General features: G+C 36.8%; 3 protein-coding genes and 1 long non-coding RNA gene across 6 annotated transcripts in view; 1 reads left to right on the top strand and 3 right to left on the bottom strand.

The window, feature by feature from the left end:
* On the bottom strand, positions 1-11,985 carry chrna9a (cholinergic receptor, nicotinic, alpha 9a). Its single transcript, XM_089132328.1, has 5 exons — positions 11,845-11,985; positions 6,650-6,804; positions 6,382-6,565; positions 1,815-2,166; positions 1-1,327 (listed from the first exon to the last, which is right to left on the bottom strand). Exons 1-5 carry the CDS (start codon positions 11,938-11,940, stop codon positions 462-464), a joined length of 1,653 nt encoding a protein of 550 aa, XP_088988454.1. The 5' UTR covers positions 11,941-11,985; the 3' UTR covers positions 1-461.
* On the top strand, positions 6,660-23,629 carry LOC148978736 (uncharacterized). Of its 2 annotated transcripts, none has more exons than XR_016168884.1 (3): positions 6,660-6,741; positions 12,879-12,980; positions 22,892-23,629. It is a non-coding gene; the product is annotated as an uncharacterized LOC148978736 (long non-coding RNA). The 2 variants fall into 2 exon arrangements; XR_016168885.1 differs by lacking the exon at positions 22,892-23,629 and adding an exon at positions 16,520-17,046.
* On the bottom strand, positions 18,323-21,903 carry rhoh (ras homolog family member H). Its single transcript, XM_039693567.2, has 2 exons — positions 21,514-21,903; positions 18,323-19,935 (listed from the first exon to the last, which is right to left on the bottom strand). The coding sequence occupies exon 2, from the start codon at positions 19,579-19,581 to the stop codon at positions 18,994-18,996; it is 588 nt and encodes a 195-aa protein (XP_039549501.1). The 5' UTR covers positions 19,582-19,935; positions 21,514-21,903; the 3' UTR covers positions 18,323-18,993.
* The window catches only part of n4bp2 (NEDD4 binding protein 2), a 16,112-nt gene continuing 12,098 nt past the window's right edge, over positions 23,300-27,313 (bottom strand). For both annotated transcript variants that reach the window (XM_089132327.1, XM_039693566.2), the window contains exons 12-16: positions 25,904-26,030; positions 25,632-25,814; positions 25,017-25,185; positions 24,770-24,893; positions 23,300-24,255 (exon numbers count right to left, since the gene is read on the bottom strand). In XM_089132327.1, coding sequence (XP_088988453.1) covers positions 24,210-24,255; positions 24,770-24,893; positions 25,017-25,185; positions 25,632-25,814; positions 25,904-26,030 — 649 coding nt within the window. In that variant the 3' untranslated portion in view covers positions 23,300-24,209. The remainder of the gene's footprint in view (positions 24,256-24,769; positions 24,894-25,016; positions 25,186-25,631; positions 25,815-25,903; positions 26,031-27,313) is intronic.

The following is a 27,313-nucleotide window of genomic DNA, read 5'->3' on the forward strand; positions in this document are numbered from 1 at the left end:
TTTTGCACTGTGTGTGTGTTCATTCAGCATTCAAGACTGGTCTATTTATGCATTTTTAATGTGCGATAGTGTGGATCTCTGTTTCATACGCATGTGCAAGGTTAATTATGCATTATTAATGTGTGTCCATGCCAGACAAAGATTTTGTTACCCTATATACACGTGGGAACACGTCTACACTTGAAATATTAATGCCTTTTCTTTTACTGTTACAACCAGATAATCTTCTTCAGTGGAAAAAATAAAGTAAACAATGAAGAAAGCGAGACATTCAAACAACTAACACTCATGCTGTAACTGCAATTTACATTGAATGTAGAACATGAGCCCATCTACCGACAAATACAGGATAATAGAAATTACAGTACTGTTTGAAAAAAAGAATAATCAGTCACTAAATGGTCTTTTGAAACATAGAGTTACCCATTATATAATCAATTGATTGCATTGTGTAAATGGCTCTAGGTTGCCTTGGCCATGACAAGAATACTCATGAGGAATACCATAATGAAAAACACCCACATGAAGAACCTGTCCATCACCTTGGCAACCTTCTTCCACTCTGCCCCTTTTGCCTGGTGTGCTCTTTGCTCTCTGAAACAGTTAGCTATGTAGTCAATGTTTTGCATCACTTTCTGATGTTGGCCACAGATGCATACAACTCCTGTGCCAGTGGGGGTCTTACTGTATCTATCTGCTCCAAACGTTTTGCCGTAACCATTATCATGGAGATAGCCAACTCCATTGAGATAGCCATTGCCATGATCGTAGGTGTATCCACTAAGTTTTTCTGGAATTGAGATTTCGCTATCTTTTAATTTTTCCTGACTTGTCAGTGGGAGCTTTTCGCTTCCATCTCGACCAATGTAGTGTGTGTATTTCGGATGATGGGCACTCTGTCGGATAGGGGAATTTGAAGATGAGCGGGTCCTCCTTTGATGCTGGTGCCTATGTTGCTGATAGTCACTTTTGTTGTGATGGTACCCATTCCCATGCTGGTGGTCTCTGTGATTGTACCCATTAAACTGACCGTGGTTTCTTTCATCATGCTGACAGTCTCCATAAATCCCATTGTCAAAATACCCATCTCTTTCCAGGCTAGCCAGCGGGTCTTCAGTGAACAATGGGCCTCTGTCGCTTTCAGGTGTGGTGCAGTTTTCCCCTACCTCATACACAAAGAATATCTTTGACATGTAGTCTATAATCAGGACTTTGGCCCAGTGGGGCACAGGTTTTGCTTCCGCTCCACAGAAGTGTATATTCATGATGAAGATAGTCAATGATGTAGAGGCCGTTATCATGGTCATTGTTGCGATGTAGTATTTTCCTATAAGAAAGACACAAACAAGGGATAAATAAGAAAAACACTAGATTAACACAATAAATGTTTGGGATTGACAACTGTATGTACTCTCATTTGTGAACTGTGATTTTCTGACATAAAAAAATGCTATATTGTCAAAATATATACATAGCATTTTTTTTCTACTGTGTCACACAACCATAAACAGAAATGATTAATTTCCCATTTCAACTTGTGTGACAATGTAGATGTAATGAATAAATTCAGTCAGAAATTAACTGATAGTTAACTGTTACTACCACTAGGGGGTCAATTGAGCCACAGTGATAGAGACAAAAAGCATATGGTTCTCTTCTCACACTCATTTATAACCAAATTGTATCAACAGAACCATATTTAAGACTCTAACTAGAGTGACAACCATATTCTGTAGTCAGAGAGAATTGGAAAGAAAGAAAAAGAGAGATATTTTCAAAGGTATGTCAACTATTATGTTCCACTGTAAACTCACCAATTAGTGGAACACTTTCTGAAGGTGGCATACTCTCTGCTACCATCAGCTGGAATACAGTCAGAGCCAGCAGTACTGTAACCCCCAGAGAGACCTTCTCCCCAGAATCAGCAGGCAGGTAGAAGCCCAGCGGAGCCAGGAATGAGATGAGGAAACACGGCAGAAGCAAGTTGAAGATGTAGAAGGATGATCGCCGCTTGAGGAGGACTGTGTAAGTAATGTCAGGGTAAGGGTCTGAGCAGCAGCCATACATAATGACGTTCTTAACAGCTGGCATGCCATGACACTCCCATTCCACGTTTTCCACAAAGTCTGAAAGGTCACCACTCTCCATGCCCATAGTGATGTCCACCTGGGGTTAAGTGATAGGAGATGATTGGATTTTCAGCTCAGGAAGTTCACAATTATGTCTATATCCTCCTCAACAACTATACCTTCAGCCAGAATAACAGGGTTTCATCTGCATGATTATATACTCACCTAAAGGATTATTAGGAACACCATACTAATTCTGTGTTTGACCCCCTTTCGCCTTCAGAACTGCCTTAATTCTATGTAGCATTGATTGAAAAAGGGGCTGAAAGCATTCTTTAGAAATGTTGGCCCATATTGACAGGATAGCATCTTACAGTTGATGGAGATTTGTGGGAGGCACATAAGAAATGGTTGTGCGTGAAAATCCCAGTAACTGAGCAGATTGTGAAATACTCAGACCGGCCCTTCTGGCACCAACCATGCCATGCTCAAAATTGCTTAAATCACCTTTCTTTCCTATTCTGACATTTAGTTTGCAGTTCAGGAGATTATCTTGACCAGGACCACACCCCTAAATGCTTATGGTGCATTCTATTTCACCCAACGAACCGACTCGGACCTCGGATTTGACGTCACGTCCACACTTCAAGCGTTCTATTATGTTTTGCGTGTCCAAGTCGGAGAAAAAAATGGACGCCACCCGGAAAGCTGTTATAATGGTAGCACTGGCCGAGTAACAGGCATAACATTAAAAAAATATATATTATGACTACACCTTATCAAAACGCAGCCATTTGAACTTGAAAATGTTCACTTCATTTAATGTTTTTCATGTTTTTCATCTGTTAGCAGCAACGCTAGCAACGTTAGTAATTGCACTCACAACAACCGATTCCCATACCTACAGGGGACGCAGTAATACAAGTGATTATAATTGTCATTTAAAATACCAAAGTGGTTCAAAAACAATGAAAACAATTCATTCTTACAAGTCACAGGGCGCAGCCATCTTGAATTCCGAAACGGAATTCTTGCTCGGTGTCTTACGGTTGTCCGACGTCCGAGAGGAGAAATCCGAGGAAAGGGGGCGTGTTGCAAGGCAACGTCTGTTGTCCGATTCGTGTCTCCGAGACGGATGAATAATAGAACGCACCATTAGAAGCAACTGCCATATGATTGGTTGATTAGATAATTGCATTAATGAGAAATTAAACAGGTGTTCCTAATAATCCTATAGGTGAGTGCATATATACAGTATATATAAGTAAGTTCTAAAGTAATTTTTAGGTTTTTTATTTATTTATTTGTTATATTTATAAAAATATAGGCCTAGACATGTTTACTCCTTCAAATCAAATGTTACATTTGTATTTTTGTTTTTAAGAGCAGCAGAAATGAGGTTACAGTGCATGAAGACAACACAAATAAGTCTCTGATGTCCCCAGAGTGTGTGTGTTTTAGCACAAAATACCCCACAGATATTTTTATATAGCATGTTATATTTTATGGAAGGCATTTTCTGCCGAAATTAAATAAATAAATTAAACGATAAAAATTAAAAATAAAACAAGTTTAACCATTTCATTACAGAAAATGGTACGCAGAATATGTGACAAAATTGATAATGAAATGAAATTATTTCATTTTCATTTTCATGGTGATAGTGCATCATCCCTGTCAAATTGAAAAATAAAATGCAATTGGTGATTTCACGTTTCATTTTCACTACAATCTCGAGACAAGACTGCCAATATTAAAATGAAAAGGCAAAAGTGAAAAGAAACTGCAAATACAGTTTTCACAAAGCTTTTTTATTAACATTCACGCTATAATAGTGACAGAAATCAAATTCAAATGTAAAGTTTAGTTTTAAATTTTAATCATTTTATTTCCTCTTTTATTTCACAGTTTTGATTTTCGTTTTCATTTTCAAAGACAACCTGTATGCAAATTATATGTTAATGAGTGGGTGTGGTTCGCAACGCCGTTGCGTGGAGGAGGGAAAATGTCGGCAGAGTTAAACCAGCTTGCAAATATTTCGGATGATGATGACTTCATTTTGCTTCGAGTTGAATCTATCTTAGACACACTTGGGCACTTTGTAGCCGTCACAAACTCCGATGTCGATCATCTAGTTGTTAATAATCTAGGTGAGGTTGTGCAGTGCCTTCAGGCAGTAAATTGTCCGGGGAGTCTCGTTTAATGTAGGCCTACATTAAATTACAAATAAAGTGCACAATATATATTTTACATGAAAAACGCTTTGCTGACTTTTACGATGTTACTACTAAACGTGGAAATGTAACTTAACCAGTCCGTGAAAACTGAAAAGGGTCCATTTTAAATATAACGTTACGTGCAACAAGGTGAAAGCTGTTCGCTTCAGTTCCGTTACCTCATATGATGCTCTTTCATCCTCCGTCTGATGGTTCTCTCGCTCGCTCCGAATAAGTTTGCTACCTCTTGAGCAGTAAAACCATTTAGAAGATACATCCTTAGCGTTTCTACTGGGATGTCATACCTTGGACGACCCGGGCCGACGAGACTCCCCGGACAATTTACTGCCTGAAGGCACTGCACAACCTCACCTAGATTATTAACAACTAGATGATCGACATCGGAGTTTGTGACGGCTGCAAAGTGCCCAAGTGTGTCTAAGATAGATTCAACTCGAAGCAAAATGAAGTCATCATCATCCGAAATATTTGCAAGCTGGTTTAACTCTGCTGCTATACTGGTCATAACCGACATTTTCCCTCCTCCACGCAACGGCGTTGCGAACCACACCCACTCATTAACATATAATTTGCATACAGGTTGTCTTTGAAAATGAAAACGAAAATCAAAACTGTGAAATAAAAGAGGAAATAAAATGATTCAAATTTAAAACTAAACTTTACATTTGAATTTGATTTCTGTCACTATCATAGCGTGAATGTTAATAAAAAAGCTTTGTGAAAACTGTATTTGCAGTTTCTTTTCACTTTTGCCTTTTCATTTTAATATTGGCAGTCTTGTCTCGAGATTGTAGTGAAAATGAAACGTGAAATCACCAATTGCATTTTATTTTTCAATTTGACAGGGATGATGCACTATCACCATGAAAATGAAAATGAAATAATTTAATTTCATTATCAATTTTGTCACATATTCTGCGTACCATTTTCTGTAATGAAATGGTTAAACTTGTTTTATTTTTACTTTTTATCGTTTAATTTATTTATTTAATTTCGGCAGAAAATGCCTTCCATAATATTTGTCACGTTTTGAGGTTTTGCAAAAATGCACCGTTTTGTGCCTGGCCCTTTAAATGTAAATGAGCTGCTTCAGAGGGCTCGTGTGTGTTAGCAGCTGCCATTTTCTCACGCAGACACTAAAATGACAGAAACTGTTCTCCCTTTAATGTTAAAACGAGTCAGTCAAAGATGGAGAGACTCAAGAAGAAGTGACAACATGTAGAATGCAACGGGACGTCTCTGAATGGTTAGTTGATGAATTTATGTTGCTGATGTGGAGGTAACTATCTTCAATTAGGATATTCTGTCATGTAATCCATAAATCGCTCATAATATTAGGAACTGTTGTGAGACGCACACAGAGTGACTTTCTATTGCATGTGAAAAATGGATGCTTGAGTTTGAGTTAACTCACAAATGTACTCTAATACAACAACTCTTCCTCTTCTCAACATGGACTGCGTGTTCCTGGGGGCGGTGTTTATGTACATTTTAGGGTTGGTGATGTCACTAACCCGGGAGGAAGGTTGTGTACCAGCCGTTTGTTGTAGTCCTTTTCTTTAAAAGCAAATATCTTCCTTTGCTTTGAACTTTGAGCGTTGTAACTTTATACTGCTGTTTATACTCAAACAGCAACAATACAAACTAACTAAAGCTATAAAAGTGAAATCATATTTCACCACCCCTTTAATAGCATCATTTCTATGTATTCATAATCATATATATTCTGATGTCACTAATAATTTGGGATGCTGAGGATGGATAGACTAAGATTTAGCATTTACAGCTATATATTCACAGTATAGAGCTTTTCATACACCATTACATGTATCTAATCCTATTGTTGCAACTAAACATTTTCTGTGTAAATAAGCAAAAACCGAAACGTGTTAAAAATATCCTTGCTCTACAGTTAGTGGATTACAAATCTATTGTTACATAACAGTGTGTACATCTTACTTATGTCCAGATAGAAAAAGCTTTTATCCAAAGTAACTTATTAGAATAGCTCAATTCAAGAATATATGCATGTCTACTGACTATTGTATTTGCTATGCGTGTACACCCATCAATACCTGGTTGCCATTGTAGGTCCAGGAGCCAAAGGTAAGGTTGCACTCTTGACTATCAAAGGGAAAATAAGAGACGTCCACTTTACAGGAACTCTTAGTAATGGCAGGGGAGTCCCAAGTGATCTCACCATTATACCTCAACACCACATTAGTGCTTGCGGGTCCAGAGGAGTCCTCCTCATCTGCACTGAGTAAAAAAGAGATATAGAGGTTAATAATTCAGTGTAACCAACAATCAGAACTGGTAATAAATGTACTGAGGGTGTATTACTTGTTATACAGAACGATGTCTGGTCTCCAAACAAGATCGCTGGGTATTCGAATGACCTCAAGTCCATCATACTCATCTTTATCCCAGCTCAGGTAAGCATCATGCCAGATCTGACGCACCCACAGGTAGGTGGTCAACACCTGGTTCCTTTCATCCTAGCACAAAGAGTCAAGCACAAAGCAACTTTAATTTACAAACCTGCGGTGGCCAAATTTGGGCCCTATTTTAACGATCTAAGCACATGATCTAAAGCACACGGCGCAAGTGTACTTAGGGCGTGTCCGAATTAATCCACTTTTGCTAGTTTAACGACAGGAAAAATGATCGCCGCACCATGCGCATGGTCTAAAATGGTGGTACCTTTCTCTCAATAAGCAATGGGTGTGTTTTGGGCTTTGCGTGCAATAAATCAGCCTCATCTCTCATTCCCTTTAAATGCCAGTTGTGTTCACACCCTGGCGGATTCGCTATTTACATTAACTTACAGAATTTGAAAGACCAAACTTCCCTAGCCAGATTGCACCTTCTCTCTTGGGTCACTGCGTTGAAGGCCCTGAACCTCCGAACCAACAGCACATTTAAGGACTTTTTCAAATTTGACTCCAGAGTCAAGCCGGCCAGAGGCTCTTTTGGTCTGAATTCGTGCCCAGAAACGCTGCTCACCTTCTCTACAAAAGCCAAGGTACGTTTTAGGACCGTCTTCGCTCCAGAAGGAGCTTCATGGGTGGCGGGCAAATTTGAATCTGGCCAGTCTCCAGAGTGCAAACGGATCTGCTTGTGCATGAGGTAAAGCGTGCGAGCAGATCATCTACAGGACAAGCCAGATTCCTCCATATCTTTACACAATAATAATAATTACTTTGTAATCCTTTAATTTTTAATACTTGGCATGTTTGTGAAACCGCCTATAGGCGCACATTAGTAACATGCTCTTTAAATAACAAAAAAATATTGCACCATTGACTTAAGTTTCAGTTGGTCAATGGCGCATTTCAGTTACCTCAAAATAGCAACGCACCAGCAATGCACCTGAACACACCTTGTTTTCAGACCAGTGCGCATAGATGGGTGCAATAAATTTACTATTTAAACAATGTGGCGCATGACGTGAAAATGTTCTGCGTCAGGCTGACAAACAAGCATTACTTGGGAGCATTACTTTTATTTGAAATATTAGCATTTATTTGAATACTAACCCTTCAAATATATTTTGTGTTCCGTAGGAGAAAGTCATATGAGGTCCTTTGTCAATAAAAATGATTTAAAATTAAGATGCAGACAACAGTTTGCACACATATAAAGGGACAGTTTCCAGATGTTGTATTCTTTATCAGACATCTGTGCTTTATTAGAAATCTGTAAAAGTATGGGTAAATTATATAATGTTAGTCCCACGTATTCAGTCACACAGGGTCTTGATCTGCAATATAAAACCCTGTTGTTCTACAAGGAACACTTTCTCACAACAATGAAGAATGAAAGGGAAGAAAGTCTGAACCCTTAGGTTGCGCCGTTTACATGTCACATTTCATTGGTTAAAAGTAGCCTACTCCTCAGGTTCAGTAAATTAATATTTGATTGAGCTTGATCAGGGCGGAAATTCAGTGCCTCTTAAAGGAGAAATTCATTGTCTCTTTCTGGAACAAGAATAAACAATGACCACCAATGCCTTATATAACCATCATCTGCGAGTGCACACAAACACTGAACATAAAATCATGCAATTGCAATTCCAACAGATTTTTTTAAATAAACCTTTTTTAAAGACTACAATGATTGAAATAAAATAAAAAATCATATAGATTTTATATAATTTATTGTCAAAGTATGTTTCAATAAGTGAAAATACAAAATAATAGTATTACCACCTGGCAAAGTATTAATTGCATCAACTGCAAAGAATCTAAACCACATTGAAAAATCTTACAATCTTTAAAGGGTTGCTATACTGCCCTTTTCACAAGATGTAAGAGTGTGTATGTGAAGTTTTAGCTCAAAATACCCCACAGATATTTAAAATAGCATGTTAAAATTGTCACTTTTTGAGGGTGAGGAAAATGCACCGTTTTGTGTCTGTTCCTTTAAATGCAAATGAGCTGCTCCCGGCACAGAGCTTCAACCATAGATATCCATATAAAGGCTAGATGTCTCGCGGCGGAGTCTTTATCGTCTTCACCGGCGGCCATCTTGTCACAGGCAGGCTTTCTGGCAGGTGAGTGATCATCAGCACAAACAAACGTCTTACAAACGTCATCAACATGGCTATAATTCTGGATGATTATTTACACTTATTATTCATAAGTATGCAGTGTCATAACTACATCTCTGATGTTTATAACAAACCAGACCGTCTGAAAATCGGTAGAAAATTGAGCAAGTTACGGTGATTTAAAAAGTACATGCACCATTAAAACAATGTTACGAGTGAGCGAGCTGCCTGTGACAAGATGGCCGCCAGGTGCTGACCTCCATTGGCCAGTAGCGCGGACTAGACATCTAGCCTTTATATGGATATCTGTGGCTTCAACAGCTTGTGTCCTTTTGCCTGAGATGGTTCTCACTGCAGAACATGAAATCAACGGGGAGGAGTCGCCCCCTGGATCTCATGTACTGTAATGAGGTGCTACTGTTTTACCTCACACCAACATGCCTCGAAAATTTCAAAAGGCCTTTTATGTTTAAACCGGAGTCAGATTATGATGGAGAGACTTAAGAAGAAGTGAAAACATGTAGAATGCAACAGGAGATTTCTGAATGGTTAGCTGATGAATATATATAGGTTATTATGTGTAGGGATGTCCCAATCAGGTTTTGATTTTGAGTATCTACCGATACCAAATCCCGATCCGATACCTCTATAATTAAAAAAAAAAATAAGAATAAAGAAGAGCGAAAAAACAGATCCAGATTCCAGGATGTTCCTTATTTTTAATTCAATTCGCCTTATTTTAACATTTGACAACTCAGGTTTGTTGTGGTAAATGTAGCCTTTTTCTTTCCACTTGAGATCCCAAGTTTACATATCTCACAGTTTGCTATGGCAATGTTGTTGTCATCAACTTTCTAATGTTAAGCATAAATATACTAATAAAAACACTGTCAGCAGTATTAACAGCAAAATAGACCACAGAATATTTCATTCTGTATTGACAGGTGCAATATTTAAAAATTGATAATTATTTATTTATTTATATTTTAAATTATATTTATATCTAATTTATGTAAAAACACAGACTTTCAACCATCAAAATGTAAACTATTAATGTATTCGGGTACAAAATAACACATACACATCTTTTCCTGTTCTATTTTGCCTGGAAACGCTTCCAACACGCTTGTCACATGAAAAATAGGCGTAGGTTCTATTCCTAGCATGCACAGGCACTGTGCCACCACATAACTATTATGTGTTTAAAACTACTGATAATATGTGGTAACAATATTGATAGGTAACATCCGATTCCGATCGAGTCTGAAACCACATGATCACTTGATCGGATCGGGACATCCCTACTTATGTTTAGTTATCTTCTAGCCATTGATTAGCATATTCTGTCTGGATAATCTATAAATCAGGTTCTGGGGCGGAGTTTCTGTAAATTATAGGGTTGGTGATGTCACTAACCCGGGTGGCATGTCCTGGACCTGTAGTCCCAACCAGCTGTTTGATGTAGTCCAGCAAATATCTTCCTTTTGTTTTGAACTTTGAGCATTGTGACTTTGCAGATGTTGTTTATGCTCAAACAGCAACATTACACACTAACCAAAGTTAGAAAAGTGAAATCATTATCAACCACCCCTTTAAAGTAAAATGAATAAGTATGCCTAATATTCCCGATTTTGCACTAATTTTCGGTCATTAACCAAATAAACAAACTTGTAACAAGATTATCTCTGACATTCTGAAATCATGCTGGATAACATGATCATTGTGTTTTGCAGAAACTTGTAGAGTTCATGTCAACCCGAGTAAACGGTAGGGCTTCAGTAAGACATTCTAAAGTTTATGTTAATTTGTTAATTCAAAGTTTTACTAATTACTACGCTTATAGTAGTTTATTTTTATATTTATAAATGTTTCTAATGTTTAAAGCAGACAGTACTTTTGCACCAGCAATGAGTAAATAAATAAATAATCTAATCAGAAAAAAGAAAAATACGAATGTAACTTTCCAGGTTACTTAAACACACTGATGACTAAAGCAATTTAAAGTGAGGAGAAAACATGATCCGCAGTAGCACACTTGCTAGGAACTGTTATACATTAGTCACCCAGCTCCCACTATACATACACATAATGTCTACAGTGTCACAGGATACAGAGAGTTAACGAGAAGAGGATCCACACGATAAACATTTGATAACTTCTGACAGAGAGTTATCCACTACAACTGCAACTGTAGTGAAGACCACAGCTGGTAGTCCATTGGGCGCAAGTTTGCCTGGTTGGTTACTCTTGACAATTCTATACATAATTGTTTGGGCAAAAGCATATATAAGTAGTTAACTGTAGTTATTTAAGCCATAGGCATGAATGAGTATATGCATTTGAGCTATGCATGTATTTCCAGAGGTTAAAAGTTTGGGGCCATTGTGTGATCTGTGCGGCTACAGCATTAAGTCGCAAAAATATGCCCTGAAATCACACAAGCATGCCACATCAAGGCCAGTTGGACAGTGTGTGGGTTTTTTGCTGGTGTGTTAAACCAACGCATTCTCACCCCAAGGCGTCACCTTTGACCATGCTTCAATATTTGACGTTTTAGGCGCCCTTTAGCGTCACTTACATGACGCGATCCTACGGCGTCACCTAACTGACGCTAAAGGAAAGCATCAGTTAGAGGACGCGGTTAGGTGTGGGGTGGGGGTAGGGTACACGCGATCCTAGGGCGTCATCTAACTGACGCTAAAGGGCGCCTAAAGCGTCAGATATTGAAGCATGTCCAAATGCTTCCCACGGCGTCAGTTAGGTGACGCCTTGGGAGTGAGAATGGGCTGGTTAAACAGTATACCTTGATCTCAGAATCAGCGGTTATTTTAGACACACTGTCTCTGCAGTAAAGGTCTGATGTGTGTGGCTATAAACTCATTCTGCTCTATTAATTCAGTAAAACATTTCATTCTAACTATAAAATAGGTACCAGATTAAATGTCAAAATTCCATATACTTGTGTGTGTGTGTGTTTAGTGCTCACCATATCTTTGATCTGAGAGAGCGTGATCTGTAGAGTGACGTTAAGAGCTTTGTCTGTGTCCTCCACAGGCCGTAAAGCATTCGAGTAATTCTCCATTAGGTCATTCAGCAATTTTTGAGCAAAACGACCCTGTGCAGAGAAAACAACTAGAGAGGAGAACATATTTTATTTAGTTCTTTTCATACAATGAATTTGAGCGTAAAAAAATTATGTTGAAATTGAATAAATCATCCCAAAATTATCACAGCTGTAATTATGATAATTTTGTGGAAACTATGATTGTTGGTGCACTCTAAAAATGCTGGGTTGTTTTAATATAAGTCATATATGGACAAACACAAACGTTGGGTTGAAAATATAATTAAAAAATGTACCCCAATGACTGGGTTTGTCCATATTTGACTCAAAGTTGGGTTAAAACAACCCAGCATTTTTTAGAGTGTGTGTGTGTTTTTTAAGGCACCAATTTAGAAGAAAAATTGTAAAACATTTTGTTTTAGACATACATTATATAACAGTACTTTAATATATTGGCATACTGGTTATCATTCAGTAACATGGTAACAAAGTAGCCTATTATATAAATAAATAAATACAAATATACAATAGTAATATATATGTAGTTGGATCAGTTATTATTATCCTGCTGTTTTTATTTTCAGTATAAACTCAAATAAAAAAATGTATAGATATTTAAAACAAGAAAAGCCCATTTTTAACGAGGTATGAAAATTAGTCTTATTCTAAATATATTCTCTAACAATCTATTGTTGTCTGACAATTTTGCTTATAAAATAAAATTATCATTAAGATGTTTTACTGAAAAACAAAACAAAAATTCTGATTAAGGAAATAATTTTTTGAACAACATCATAAGGAGCATGAACTTACCATGTAGCAGCATGCTAATGTGAAGCACAAGCAATATGATCTTCATTTTTCATAAGAACGGCAAAAATAAAATACAATTTGCCAGTTATTATTTGCTGTTGGTCCTCATTTGCTCTTCATTTTTAAAATGTTATTTTCTGCAGAGGAGGAAAGAGGAAATTGCGAGAAGTCCCATAGCGATCTGAACGAGTGATGGTGTACAACACTGAAGGCCTTCTTACTGCTTCTCTGGAACAAGAGCCGAGGTATCACATAGCATGCACACTAACATGCGTACACACACACACACACACACACACACACATACTTCATGTCACTGTGGAGATATTCAACTATGTAAAAAGAATGTGTGTTTATAACACTGGGGATCTTCTGTTCTTTCAAAAGCAGAAAGATCTTATATGTTATCTTTTCCGCACGTGTAATGGATTGTTCGTTGTGATTTTGTGTGATTGAATGTGTTCGTCCTGTCAGTCAAAGTGAGAGCCGATCTGACAAGGGTGTAGTGCAGATAGGTCAGGTGGTTTGAATGTTACACACAATGAATTTTAAAGGAAGAGACAGTCTCCCCTCTTACACATGCACACACTTAATTTCAAGACAGCAGAGAGTGACTGCTAATGCATTACAATGACTAGATAAAACGCACTGACATTCTGATCTCTTTTTCAGTCGTGTACTGTATGTGGAAATGCAAAACATGCTTTTTAATCACCTTTTCTTTGCATCTGTGTTCCATATCAATTTCTTATCTCATTAAAGAGTGAGTAACATTGTTCCCTGTATTAGTTTACTATAGTGGGGTATATTCTTTTCTCAATGGCTGAGGCACTGAAATGAAAAGTGTTTGTTAAATTAATACTAAGGGGACACATTTATTCAGAACAGTGCAGTAATTCTCATTTTACACGAGATAGAGAAGGCTATGAAAGAGTTTATGTAGCCTATCAGACTTATGTTATTATTTTTAGATAAGTTTGCGATAGCTAGTTAGCAATTTTTACATTTTTCTTTTTTAATATTTTTCTCAACACCATAAACTAATATATAACTAACGATTGAAATAAAATAGCTGTATTTAATTACTGGCAATAGCTTTTATTTAAAGGGGTGAAGTAATCAAATTTTCCTTGAGCTTTTGACATCTAAGAGGTCATCATATTATAAGAATATCCTGTAAGTTTCAGAACTGAAAATGTCTTTGTTAGTCCAATAAAAGCTTTTTTTATTATTATTTATTTTTCAAAGTGGGTGAACTATGACATAAGAGAGGATAAAACACCACCCCTGCAGAAGAAGATCAACGCCTACTTCAACACGGCCGGTTTAGCCCCGCCCACCGATTCACCCATTACACGCATAGCTAAATAACATAGATGCCTACCTTGTGATGACAATCCGGATCGAGCTACCGAGCAATAAACATACCGTTGCAAAATATTGTGCAATGCCTGACTGTGGAAGAAGACAGTCGCTGCATAAGCGATTGAGTTGAAACTCATTATAATATGCAAAACTGTCATCCACTCACAGCAGTGGCCTTTTACTTCCAAGTCTTCAATGCGAGACGCCCATAAAAACTGAGCGTTTTTGAGCTAGGCTCAAAACTAGTGTAGAAAATAGCCTATTACTTATTCATTTTGATGTTTTTTTAATGTAAAAACCAATGTCATAAGCTGACCTCAGACAACAATATAAAAAAATTAAAAAGCCAGTTCATGACCCCTTTAACATAAAAACAAAACTCTCCGGATGCTTGGCAAGACTTGGCAAGACATGAACAGAACATATGTGATGAAAGCGGAAAAATAATGTAAACAAAACACAGGGCTATAAACTAACAAAATGAACATCAGGTGTAAATCATTGAAAAACCATGGAAACAAACTGAAAGCAAAGAAACTGAATACCCCCACCCAGCCCCACAAACACAGAACAAACACAGATTACCCTTAACATCATTCCAAATTTTCTAGTGCTGGATTTATCATATTACATTTTGCATGTAAAACAAATATGTTAATTAACTACTTCCCTGTAACAAATGTATAGCATTCTAAGTAAGTACCTTTGAAGAGCTGTTTGTAACCGAATCTCTTTAGATTGTGTCACACAGCCCCCTCATATTTCCCATCACCTACGCAGGAATACAAGCACATACACACACAAGGACCGTGGGGTCTGAAATGATGAGAGATGAGAGGAATAAGACAGGAAGTGGTTCTTCTCGAGGCGTCTTTATATCTTTCTCTTTCTTTCTCAGGCGTAGGAGAGTTTCATATCCTGTAGTGTACTTTGATATATTATGCTGCCAAACTACATTACCCATAATGCTCCAGCATTGACAATTACTCTCAGGGATGACTAAATAAATGTTGTTTTAGATCATTATTCTTTCTTCACCCTTCTTTCTTATCTGTTTATGTGACACTGCAGCAGAGCAGGTCAGTATCTTTAAACAACAATTTAAAGATAAAATGACACAATAACATGACATAATGACTCAAAATGACTCAGAATGTGTATTTTCTCTTGTGCTTTCTGAAATTAAGGTGCATTCTTTCAGTATCATTTTCAGGGGTATCTTCCCTGTCCTACACACTCATTCCTCTCTGACTCACCATTGGCCAGATAAACCAAAGTGTGGAAAATCCTAAAGGTTCAACTAATGATTTTTAATATCTCTGACTCGGTTTGTTAGTGTTTTAGCATCACCTCAGCTATTGGAACTTAATATGATGATGCTCAATCTCTTAAGTTTTGGCTTAACTGTCATAAAGAGCTGATTGTGCAAGGCTTTGATGCTTTATGGGTGGATTGTCTGTGTGTGTGTATCAGAGCCTTCGTGTGGTAAGAGAACGGTGCAGGTGTTTCCTGTTGTAGAAAAGAGAACAGACTGTGTGGTAGGGTCGCATAGAATGAATGTGTATATGTCTGAGTGGATTTATTGTGCGAGTTGTGCAGACCACAGCACTCTGTAAATTTGCCAAATATGGACTAAGGCATATTAATGATATATATAACATATCCAGCAATTTGTCTCACCCACATATTACAGTTTCAAGTCTATTACCTTAGTTCACCCAAAAATAATAAAAAAACTCTCTGTCATCATTTGCTCATTTTCCTGATATTTTGTGGAATGTCTCAACAGTTTTTTTGGCATTTAAAGCCAGTGAGGTCCAAAAATAACACTGGACCCTGTTTACTTTCATTTTAAGGGGAGGGGGGAAATATCTTCTTTAGCATTTCCCAGAAGAAATAAATGCTTAGTTTTATTTTCTGAAGGAAAATTCATACATATAACACAAAACATTATAACCTTCATTATTACGTCCATTATTGATATTCAATAGTGCAACAATTCATTCATTAAATATTCCAAGATTCAACAGTTCAATTCACTCTATAAACCTGTTTGCTTCACATGTGCTCACTCAGTGTTGTATTAAATAAACTCTTTTGATAGTCCTCACTTCCTCTTTTGTGGTATATGTATTGCAGTTTGAGTTCAGTTCTGTTTATTGTATTAGCTAATCCCACTCTTCATTTGTTTAAATGTAACAATAACCCATAAGCTACTAAAATAATCTACTAAAAAACCTATTGAAATTGTAACTTTAAAAGTATAGGTCATTTTTAATAGCAACTTTTTATTCAACCTCTCATGTTGATTTCTAGAATCAGTACAAAATATGTCCGATCACAAAAGGAATACATTTACTTACAAAAAATTTAGAAAGAGATATACATTTCACAATACAATTGTAACGTTTTTCTATAGAGCCACCTAGCACGTGTTTTCAGCAAGTTCAGAGAAAGACATTCTCCTGCTGGGATGTGGTTTCGGTGTCTGAACTCTTCAGTTCTCCAAAAGCAGCAGCCTACATCGCCTCATCTCCATAAACCACATAACATATACTTTTTCTTTATGTTGCTCTGTCTTCTTCTGCTCCTCTGCCAACTTTTCCTTTTATGTAGTGTGTGTAGTAGCACACCATTTCTTTTGTTTTATTTATTGCCTGTGTATTTGATCATTTTATAAAAACATTCTCCTGGTTAATAACTTATTACATGAAGGGTTTAAATGTCATTGGCTATATGTTGGGAATATTATAAATTAATAAAAATTATAAATAACTGTATACTTTACATTTCCCTCTGCTCTCTTCTGTGCATCAACTGTTTTACATTGTGTCCAAACCTGCACAGTGCAATCGGTTTTCTGGACAAGCAAATTGTCAATCCACGCAAACACAAAACTGCTGTGTGATGTGATGCAATCACAGCAAATCTAAACATATCTGATGTCAAATATATTCATAGTCAAGGAGGTTTGTAATATCTCGAGTAAGAAAGTATCTTGTGATCTATTCCCATTTTGTATTGAATGGTACTATATAGTTTGAACACTGTCTCTGTTGTCCTTATCATTGTTCTCACCAGACACTAATTACACTGACGAAGGCTAGAACCTCGAAACAGAGTTTCAGAAAATGGAACTTTTTATCAGAAGATATTATTACATATTATCATCTGAGTGTTCTAGATTTTTCCAAGCAGTGTGTCATAACATCTAACATTAAGTAAAGATTAACAAAAAATGTTTTGGTGTGTGTCTGAGAAACCGCTCGTATTCCTGTTTGTTACGTATTGAGTATAATATGTCTAACAGTCTGTCTCAGAGAACAGATGCAGATTTTTGTTGCATAACGGCAGAAGACATAATGTTTGTTTGTCAAAGGCTTTACACGGAGTACAGTTCCATCGCAACTGTTTTTACCAAGGTGTGTTCAGATTGAGGTCTGTCGGGCCTCACAGAAAGGTGTCCACAGAAAATTTCAGCAAAATATTGTGTATAAAAGAGAAAAAATATTAAAAACATGTACATATTTCAAATACTTCTACTAATACTAATATATATATATATATATATATATATATATCTTTGTTAACGTCAGTTAATAAAAATACAGCTGTTCATTGTTTGTTCCTGTTAGTTCACGGTGCACAAACTAATGTTAACGAGATTTAAATAAAATACTAGTAAATGTTGAAATGAACATTAACAAAGATCAATAAATGCTGTATATGTGCAGTTCATATTATGTGCAGTTATATTATACTAATAGTTAACTAATATAGTTGACTAATGCATTAACTAACGAACCTTATTGTAAAGTGTTACTATATATACTATATATATATATGAAGAGTTCAGATGCAAAAGCCTCTAAATGCCATTTGAAATTTTCTTCTAGAATGACCATTTTTATCAAGCTTGTATATTTAAGTTCAGTGATTTCACTTAAATGCAATGATAATTGCCTATTAATTGTTATTTAAGTGAAATTACTAAACTTAAATATACAAGTTTGAGAAAAATCATCATTAAAGAAGAAAATTTCAAATGGCATTTAGAGGCGTTTGCATCTGAACTCTTCATATATATATATATATATATATATATATATATATATATATATTTTTTTTTTTAAGTAACACTTTCAATAATTTCTTTGGATTTAGTACAACGATAATAACTCACTGTGCATAACAGACCACACAGATACATAGCAAAGTAGCCTACTCTTTAATTAATTTTTAATTATAACAATGACTTATTTAAGTGATTTCATAAACTATGAAATCAATCTTTTAAGAATAAGAACTTCAGGAAAGGAGCTCCATAAGCATTTCACAGGAAAAAAAAAAAAACCTTGTCAGCAATCAAGAAATACATAACCGAAGTGATTTATTTGTCATCTAAAATGAAGATTACATAATGTGATCTCAGTGTTGCATTATGAGCTAATGTGAATCCTTATTTCAGAGGACAGGGACCAGCAGACAAACAGCGAGTTTTAAGGTTATATTTCAGTTCGCAAGAAACCATGAAAATAAAGCTGAAAGAATGAAACTCACAATAAGACTTCAACTACAATCTACAAATGTACATTTGCAGTAGCAGTGCAACAAAAGACGCACCTGTCTTTTAAACGGTATGTTCAACTTGTAAAATCCTGTATAGTATTTATAAAATTAACAAGGTAACAGCTGTTTAATGAATAAATATCTGTTCAATATCTGTCAGATTTCAATTTTCCTGACTCAAAATCAAATAGTCATTTAGGTAAACAGTATTAAGACATCAGTGTTCAGAAGTCTTTCTTGAGGCTTCAGTTAGTTGGTTTTGTGTGTGAGAAACAATTTTATCTTAGTGATAAGAATTCAATTTCATCCACGTTTTAAAAGCATTCAGGAGACTTTACAGGGATTAAAGTCTTGGAGTCTCCGCCTTGACCGTCTTCGTGCCCGATTAACAGCCGTTCGGACGGCACACTCAAAAACCTGCTGCACGCCACGATTGCTGAGAGCCGAGCATTCCAGGTATCCTTTGGCACGGATCTCTTGCGCGACCTGTTTGCCCTCCGAGGCCGTGGTGCAGTTGGCACGATACGGGCCCATCTCACGATGGTCTGTCTGTGTTGCAACAACCAGCACAGGTATCTTCGGAAGAAATTCCCTCACTTCGGTGATCCATTTGTGCCGCAGATTGCTTAACGAATTTGGATTTGCTACCGAATAACATAGCAGAACCACATCTGCCTGCTGATAGGACATGGGGCGGATTTGGCGGAACGTATCATGTCCTGCTGTATCCCACAGTCCCAAGCTGATCTGGATTCCATCCATGAATACATCAACTCCAGTGTTTTCATAAACAGTGGGTCTATAGCTGTCTGGGAACGTTTCAGAAGTAAACCGCACTAGAAGTGCCGTTTTACCCACTGCACAGTCCCCAACCAGTACGCATTTCACTGAGGTCTCCGTCAAACCGTTCATCCTTCTGTCTCTGGTGTTGAAGTGATTGTAAGGTGCAGACTAATAGGTCCAAAAAAATTGAATAGAAATTCAGTGGTGTCCAACAGATGATGAAGTCATCATTGAGAATTACAAGTTTGCAGATCTATAAAGACCAGAAGTGAAAACCCTGCTATTCACATAGCATTCTGAAGTCCTCCTCACACTCTTCGTTTTGCGACGTGGTGATTTATTCCTCTGTAATCCAGTGAAGGTTTAGGAACTGAGGTCATTGTGTTCCATTAGAGATATTCAAGACATAGAAATCCAGAGGTGAGAAGTAATGCAGCAAGCTGTATCTCTTGTTCTTGTTTTACCCTCTCTCTGTGAAGAATCCTGCATAATTCATAAACAATAAAAAAGTAACTATTATGCCATCACAAAACACCAACAATTGTATTCATACAATATGATTTTTTTATACGTAATTTTACATTTCATTTATATCTTTTAATTTGTCTTGTATATAAATAAATACACACACACAAAAAAAAAAAAAAACAACAACAATTCATTTTCTCGCACTCTTGTCGTTCCAAACCTATATGACTTACTTTCGTCTGTGGAACACAAAACAAATTGTTTTAAAATATCTGTGTGTGTGTGTGTGTGTGTGTGTTTGTTTTTTTGTCTTTGGGGCCTGATGTTGTTTGGACTGCAATGTTCTTCGAAATATACTGTAATCCTTTGCGTTCCCCAGAAGAACTACAGTCATGCAGGTTAGGGTGAGAAAATGTTGACCGGATTCTCATTTTTGTGTGAAATATCCTTCCGAAACTATCCTGAACTAAATCTTTAAAATACCAAACAAACACTAAAACATCATGCAATGGACAATCACTCTTATTTTTTATTTATTTATTTACTTTTTCCACATTTTTCTTACAATACAATACCCGCTATTCCACAGAGCAGTGGAGAAAATACCTCTCATCACAGGGCCTGGGACAAAGCTTCCCGTTTTACTCCTGTGATGACGGCCCTTCTATTGATTAAAGTACAATTCTTTGCATAGTTTGTGTAAAAAACGTAGTTTAAAAGAAATTTGAGAGCTTATTCGTTTGTTTATTTAATAACTCTATTGGCTAATGCTGAAAAGGGACATTTTTGACATGTTAAAATCCTTCAAAGGTTATTCTCAAAATGGCAATGGCTTGCACTTACTAGGCATCCATCTGGCAGTCAAGAGAGGAAAGTACGCTGATGAATCAAACAACTGCTCCATTTGATATCACAAAAGGCCAAACGGTTATAAGATATACTCAGAAAACAATTTTTCGATAAAAACACTTCTCTAGTAAATATATATATTTATAATAGATATTGGGAACATTGTCAGCCAAATCATTATTGAGAAGTAGGCCTTTAATCTGACCAGTATTAGCATATGTTCTTAAGGTAGATTTCTGTGCTAATACAGAAGATGCTGTATTATAAAATGACTTTAATGAATCTAAGAATTATTTCTTCATCAACAACAAAAGCATTTTGCTTTATTAAAAAAATTACCATGAGTATTGGAAAAAATAACCCGAATTTAGAGGGTTACAATTGTTTTGGAGATTGAGCTCCCTACACACACACACACACACACACACACACACACACACAAATGAGTAGGCCTAAATCAAAAAGTATCAAACATTTAACCACCAAAGCCCTTCCTAATCATAAAAAATATGATTTTCCTTTAAAATTAATAATTAAAAAAATGTCCTTATAAAATTGTTAATTATAGTTTAAACTGATTAAGAACCTTACAAATAAAGAACACTATGCGTATCAAGTTTGGACTGTAGCTCTATTTATTCAGACATAAGTTTGTAGATAAAAAGTATATATCCACTGAGATTACGGTTTTAAACTGAGGCACAGTATTAACACATGTATTACAGAGTATATAAAACGACTCACCTCTTTTGAGCTCTTCAACCACGAGATTGACAGACATATAAGGATCAGTTTAGCATCTGTTCGTTTGTTTTAATTTAATTAAAGAAGACGAATGAGTTCAGATCAGACCCCAGTCCAATTCTCCATATTTCTCAAAAGTTCAATTGTTAAAGACAGGAAATTCAGGTACTCTCGAGCACAGAGAGATAATATATGCCTTTACAGACAGAGCAGATGTTGTATCCTCTCATGGAGGGAAGTGAAATGCGAGGCTGGGCTCTTTTCTTTGTAAAATCGTACATCAAATCTCTTCTGAGCTTCCGCTGCCACTGTGTGACGTTCTCAGCACATCTACAGCATTGAGTCTTTGCTTCGTTGAGTCAAGTACTCTCTGTGCATGAAACAGTCTAATGCAGCAAGCAAAAGAAGGAAAGATGCAAACAAGAACAAGATAAAGCCCTATGCTAACCCTGATGAGATGGACTAATTGTTCCCAGAGACCCCAAATGGTGTCTGTATAAAAGAAACAGCAATTTTGAAATCAATATTTATTTCCTGTTTAAATTATTTGTTCACAGAGTAGTCATGCACATTTTATGCAACTCAAGTAAGATAGGCTATTGTTTTGGACTTGTATTGGACTTGTATGTAGTTCAAGGTATTTCAACGTTTTATTCTACAACAAAACACATTAATAACACCCCCTTGTGATTTTTATAAGCTTTCTTAAAGGTGGAACAAGGGACTCTTAGATTTCTGGGGTTCTCAGAAGTGGAAGTTGTCATAGTTTGGTAAATAGCTGTGAATGGGAGACGAATGCAAATATCATTTATGTATTCCTATATGCTCAAACAACGTTTCAAAAAGAAGGGAACATATATAGACTGATTACAGCAGTCAGAAGAGAGTAATATTTCACATTTGCGGTCACTTCCTCAGCTGTAGAAACACCTCGCAGCAGTGTTGTTCATTTGTATTTTTTGTAATTTCCTGCCAAGGTAATATAACAAAGTATTCCATTATAAATCTATATTTAAAAAAAAAAAACTGAAATATGAAAATATCTTTACTAGATTTAATATGTTAACAACTGGAAATGCAATGCAATGGGACTACAGAGGTTGTCGAGGATATTATTAAGGAAAACAAATCTACACACTTTCAGGGAAATGTTCATAAATAAATAAAATACTAAAAGAGTTGACGGAAGCAACGCTGAAGTAGAAGCCTATAGTTTGTTCAAACCCTAATAAGACTTCTGCTAGTTGTATTTAGGCTTTATAAAAGCTGTTTTGTGAAGATTATCGTGATAAACATCAACATTTGTTGGTCACATTTCTTGATTAAATAAAAAGCCAATAGAAAAATCTTATGGAGTTTTTTTTTTTTTTTTTTCAAGGGAACCAGGGTGATGCTAACTTCGGGGTTGGCCAACAAAAATGCATCAGTGAGTGCTCAGTGCAGCGCTCTAGTGCCGGGTTGTGTGTGTACACAGCATCGCCAGAGCGCCCTCTTATGGAAAGGAAGTGCACTGCATTCCATTCAACAGCTGCCACTTTCATCATGGAGAAATCTGACCTTTACCAATTGAAACAAATGTCAGCAACTGAGCGTTCAACATGCCGAGTTACATTTTCCCCCACCAACGGTTTCTACAGATTAAAGGGGAAATGGAGAAAAAGAGAAACGAGGATGTAGAATATGTTCAGCTGTGTTTGAGCTCCAAGCGCATGCTACATCAAGCCCTTTATAAACCACATTTTCTGCTCATCACACCACATTTTCATTTCACCAAAAGAATCAAAACTTGTACATGTCAAGTCTTTATTCTTCTCTTCAGTTTTTCCCCCAATCATAATTTAGAATAACAAAAATATTTTTTTTTTTACATATAAAATCTTTTGAGGTTCAAAATATACAAAAATCACAAAAATATTTTCTAGAACAATTCTCACACATAAGAATTGTGATTTGCATAGCAGCATTAAGATGTCTATAAAATATGAGTGGCATCAACATTTTAAACTGGAAATATAAAAAACAAAGCTGAGCTAAAACGTAAATACCAGCAATGCAAAGCGACATAAAATGTATGCGTCCAATATATCTGTCCAAGCTGCTCACAAAAAAACTAAAATGCAAAGCATTTATATTTCTAGAAACTCCATTAATATATTTCTATATACATCAACACTGAAGAGAACAAGCCATCCTGTGACATCCCCACGACTTTAAACACAAGCTAGATCTTATAAAACTTATGTAGCACTGCACTTATAAAGCAAAAAATAAAACAAATAAAAAATATCAAACTTCTTAAGTACCTAAATAATATCCACCTTTTCTTCTATATGGTCTGGCTAGGAAAAATGTGTAGCCATTATCTATTTAGGCAAAAGGCAATTTAAACGTATTACATAAAAAAATATAGTGATTAGGGATCAGTTGAACCTTGTTCTTGAGCAATAAACATTCAATAAAGTATAGCATATAGGTCAATACAATATAAAACACTGTGTAAATATGTAGTACCCTGATATTTGTATGTCTTAGATAAACTCTTTTTTCAGTAAAAAAATTACTGAAAGAAAATAGAGGTGTGTGTAGTTAAAAGAACATTATAATTACTGGCACTATTGTTCCCAGAGAAGACGTTTTGAGTTAAGGCAGTGGAAAGACGGTAATCTAAAAGCAAATGCTTCATTGTAGCAACTCATTCAATGAAGTGTGACCAGCACCAATCCAGTCTTAGGCTCTGTATAGCTGTAAGAAAGATAGAAAAAAGGGAGAAAAAATTATAATAAAATGTACATGAGATGACAACTATATCAAAATATAATAATATTTAATATATATACTGTATATATAAATAATAATATGGCAAATTAAGTACCTAGTATGCTTCAATAAAGCTTCTGGCTTTTTACTATTCAGACTACATATAGTATATACATTTGTTTTTACCTTAATAATATATACCTTACTAATATATATATATATATATATATATATATATATATATACACACACACACTACTGGTCAAAAAAGCATGAAGCACCTTTAAAGCATGAAGATTTTTTTTTTCAACGAAACAATCTTTTAAATATGTCTTTTGGTGATCAAAGATAAAATTATTGACTACAGGGGGACTTTAATTGGTAGGACATGGAACTTGTTTACACTAAAAGACGTTTCACGGAATGACAGTTGCATATATTAAGTCAATGTACCATTCAGGATGTCACATTGCAAGAGCACAGTATTCATTTAGTATACCTGTAGTGTTGATTTCTGAGGTAGTCTAGTACAGCAGGCCTGATGCGTGGCACTCCCCCTTGGCTGTGATTGCCTCTTCCTGTGATGATTGACAGCTGAGGCCGACACAAACCCTGACGGCATTCTACAAAAGACACATACATTAAAAAAAACTGAAGACTCTGGAGTCTATACAATCCATCTGCAGTCTACATTTGAAAAACTGTTCTTTTTAGAAATGTTGTATGTATGTTTGTAGTTCACGTACCCAAATTCTTTTCAGTGAGCACCTGACTGAGATGATAAAGAGCCTCATCCACATGCAGTCCATGGAGATCTAGAATATTCTGAGGCAGGAGTGAAGCGTTCACTCGCTGAAATATCTGCATGGCTGCTCGGTGGTTCGCTTCATGCATCTTCTCTCCATGCATGTGACCCTAAGCATTTACATTTACATGTCAATGTTTTTATTGAGATTTCATTTTAAGTGCATGATTGGCTTTCATTTGTGTGTCTTTGTATGTTTGTAATGATGTGATGTAATGTAATTTTGCTGCCTATCTTGCCCCGGTCTCCCTTGCAAAAGAGATTTTTAATCTCAATGGATTTTTTAACTGGTTAAATAAAGGATAAATAAAAGAAAAATACACAAATGCAAGAAAACTTCGTAAGAGTTCTGATCTAAGAACAGCAATGCACTCTACATGCATTGTTTAAAAAGGGGACAGTAAGTGTTTAAGTTTTAAACTAATTTAGTTTAACTGAGATTAAATACAAACATTTTCCTTTTACAACATTATTCAAACTGGTTCACGGCTGCTCATAACTGCTGTTGTTGTTAAATCAGCTTTTCAGCACACATCATAATGTTCATCTCTTTAACCTGTTGTGAGTAGAAACTAGCCACGTCCTTGCGTCCTTGTCGATGGGCTTCAGCAGCCTTGTTAAAACATTCTATCTGCTGACGTCTCTGCAGTGTCGCCTCTGTGCGAAAGTCCTCATATTCCGGATCCTCTGAATCCTGGAATTGAACTGCTTCCACCTCCCCATCTCTCGGTTTCCATCTCTGATTTAGAGAGGCAAAAAGTGTCAACAATCAACTCAAGGTTTTTGTTTAATTTCAGTATGCCATATGGTCACATGTAGTGTGCTCACCCGCTCTTTGCTCGATGCTCTATGCGTGCCACTGTGCTGAGGGGCAGGTTCAGGAGCCACTACATTTTTGACTGGCCCGTCATCCAGTAGAGCATGCAAAAACTGTTCAGTGTGCTCCAGAGAGTAACTACACGAACACAAACAAATGGTCAAGAGACATTTCCTTTTAAGTTATGTCTGCTTTCTTAATAATTGTTCAGAGGCACAAGGTTACAGGGGCTCTCAGAGATGGCTCATATCTAGCTACCAGCTGGGTTCCTTGATTGCTGGTTCCAACACCTTTATCTAGAAACCACAGTGGCCGATGGCTGATATATACCAAAGACTTTAGATATACAAAGACTCGTATCACTTAGAATGGGGAAAAAGTGCTACATGCAATATGGTGGAATAAGCCCCGCTTCCGAAGTAAAAGTCACTACGTTGCCGTCAGAAGCTCTTGTTGCTAAAAAAAACAGTGTTCCGAGACGCTCGTAGGACTGAACGTGCACATTGGCTGGCCTGGCCTTGAGCGTTTAGAAACGTACTCAGTTACCTAATGTAACCTCGGTTCTCTCTAGAAGAGGGAACGAGTATTGTGTAAGTTGCTTACGCTTCGGGTAAAGTCATCTTTTCTCTAGATCTGAAGCCAAATATTATACTGCAGCAGCTGATAGGGAGATGATCTGTGCTCTAAAAGGCGCGCCAATCGCCTTGGGGACATAACCATATCTCGGTTTGAGAATGACTTTAGAGTCTCTAGAGTATGGTTTTCATTGACTGACGTGAAGAAGCTTGTGGTGCGAGCACGGCAGGTTAACACATTACTCGTTCCCCCTTCTCGAGAGAACCAAGGTTACATTAGGTAACCGAGTACGGTCTCGTAAGAAAGGTTCTCGCGTATTGTGTAAGTTGCTTACGCTACGGGAACCCCTTGTCAACTCTGGGCGCGCCAAGCAATGGAACAAAACATTCAGAACAACAGACGGCCCGCAAAGCGGGCCAGCACATGTAATAGACACTTGATAGGAACACAGAGCGGCTCCGCCGGTCTATGTATAAACACTGAATAAAGGCGGCCATCAACATGGGCCAGCACAGTTCACAAGCACATAATAGGGCAGATAACCTTTCGCGCAGCTGTATGGGAATAGGCGACCAGCAAAGCGGGCCTGCACAGGTATACAGCCACGTCATAGGGAAATACAGATCGGCTCAGCCGGTCTATGTAAAACGAGGCTCACCTCGCTGATATGAGAATGGCCTGCACATGAACAACTGGGCAGAACATACACATCACTTTAGGCCGGATTCACATACAGCGACTAAAAAAAAAGTCTCGAAAACACTGGGCGTGCCGCATTCTCCTTTTTCCAAAGCTCTAGGGCGGTTGCGCTCTGGTTGATTCTTGTCACGTGACCTACTGTGCAC

Source organism: Pimephales promelas, chromosome 6 (assembly GCF_988280905.1).
Source record: "Pimephales promelas chromosome 6, fPimPro1.hap1.1, whole genome shotgun sequence".
Lineage (NCBI taxonomy): Eukaryota > Metazoa > Chordata > Actinopteri > Cypriniformes > Leuciscidae > Pimephales > Pimephales promelas.